The sequence below is a fragment of the Mastomys coucha genome, unplaced genomic scaffold (assembly GCF_008632895.1).
Source record: "Mastomys coucha isolate ucsf_1 unplaced genomic scaffold, UCSF_Mcou_1 pScaffold2, whole genome shotgun sequence".
Classification (NCBI taxonomy): domain Eukaryota; kingdom Metazoa; phylum Chordata; class Mammalia; order Rodentia; family Muridae; genus Mastomys; species Mastomys coucha.
The window spans coordinates 16,860,922-16,862,536 of NW_022196902.1; the positions used below are offsets into that span (position 1 = coordinate 16,860,922).

A 1,615-nucleotide genomic window follows, 5' to 3' on the forward strand; every position below is an offset into this window, starting at 1 on the left:
TGTCCTGGGGACAATGACATCTTTGAGTCCCTGTACTACAGGAAGATGTATGGAGACATGGCATAAAGTCAGGGAGTAAGGGACATGAACTCATTAGACTATAACTTGAACTGAGTTACATCTCATTTTCTTCTGTAAAAACGATTACAGTAGCACATTAATTTAAATCTGTGTTTTTAACTGCTGTGGGAGAAAACATCCCACCAAAGTGAGAACGTTATGTCATTGTCATACAAGTAATCTCAGGCACTGGTTTCCAGACAGTTTAGACTTGACAGGTGTTCATTAGCGCACAGTGCCAGAACGAACACGGAGGTGAGTCTCCTGGAACAGTGGAGATGCCAGGAGAAAGACAGGTACTATCTGACGACATTTTACTAGCAGCAATGTGCCTACTTTTTGGAGTGTAACAGGGGAGGGAAATTATAGCATGCTTGCAGACAGACCTGCTCTAGCAAGAGCTGGGCTTGTGTCCTCCTCTACATGAGGCTGAGTCCGGCTGTTCTTTAAGAACAGCAGTTTCAGCTCTGACATTCTGATTCCAATGACACTTGTCAGGAGTCAGAACTTTGTCTATTAGACTGGACAGCTTGTGGCAAGTGAGTTTGCCTGTTACAAGCCAGATTTTTATTGATATTGTAAATATTGTGGATATATATATATATTTGTACAGTTATCTAAGTTAATTTAAAGTCATTTGTTTTTGTTTTAAGTGCTTTGGGGATTTTAAACTGATAGCCTCTAACTCCCAACACCATAGATAAAGCTTGTCTGTGATTCAAAACAAAGGAGATGCTGCAGTAGAAATTGTAACCTGAGTGACTGTCAGAACAAGTGGTGTGTAGATGGTAAAGCAACGTCATGGAAGTCAGAATTCTAGTAGGAAATGTGGTAAAATCTCTGTTGGTGAACAAATGGCCTTTAGTGAGAAATGGCTGGCTCAGGGTAACTGGTCAGATTTCCACCAGGAAGTGTTTGCTGCTCTGATTACGACCGGTTTGGGGGATGGGGGGGGGAGGGACGCAGTTTATTTGTTGAGAGTGTGACCAAAAGTTACATGTTTGCACCTTTCTAGTTGAAAATAAAGTATATATATATATATATATATATATATATATATATATATATATATATGTATGTATAATTTATATGAAAGACTTGGCTGTTCATTCTTGTAAACTTGTCTTGGGTTTTACTGGGTGTCAGCAGGAAGTTCATATTTATCTTAAGGTAATACACTTAAGAAGTTCACAAATAACTTTGATATGCATGAATCACATGAAATCAATAGCATTTTGGTAAGCATCCCTTACACTGAACCAAGCAGACACGCACATCAGTTGTGTACATGGTTTAAGGAACACAGAGCTCAGCTCTGGGTAGCTGACTCCAGCTTCCACCAACCCCCAGGGTACTTCACTCGGTCCCTTTTGCATTGGTACATCTGGACATTAAAGCTAATTTATAATCTCTCACATCACAGATTCATCTGTGCCTTACATGGAGAAAATGTTTAAATATTAGCTTGTATATTTGACTATAGCTCAGGTTCTGAACTTGAAGACCTCACTGTTAAATGGGAAGCATAGACTAACATAAGTTAAAATTAAATCAG

At 39.1% G+C, this 1,615-nt stretch overlaps 1 protein-coding gene across 1 annotated transcript in view; it reads left to right on the forward strand.

Annotated features, from left to right (window-relative positions):
* The window catches only part of LOC116097926 (CCN family member 2-like), a 4,075-nt gene extending 2,551 nt beyond the window's left edge, over nt 1-1,524 (forward strand). Inside the window, exon 4 of the mRNA XM_031380747.1 lies at nt 1,484-1,524. Coding sequence (XP_031236607.1) covers nt 1,484-1,524 — 41 coding nt within the window. The remainder of the gene's footprint in view (nt 1-1,483) is intronic.
* Nucleotides 1,525-1,615: the final 91 nt, after the last annotated feature.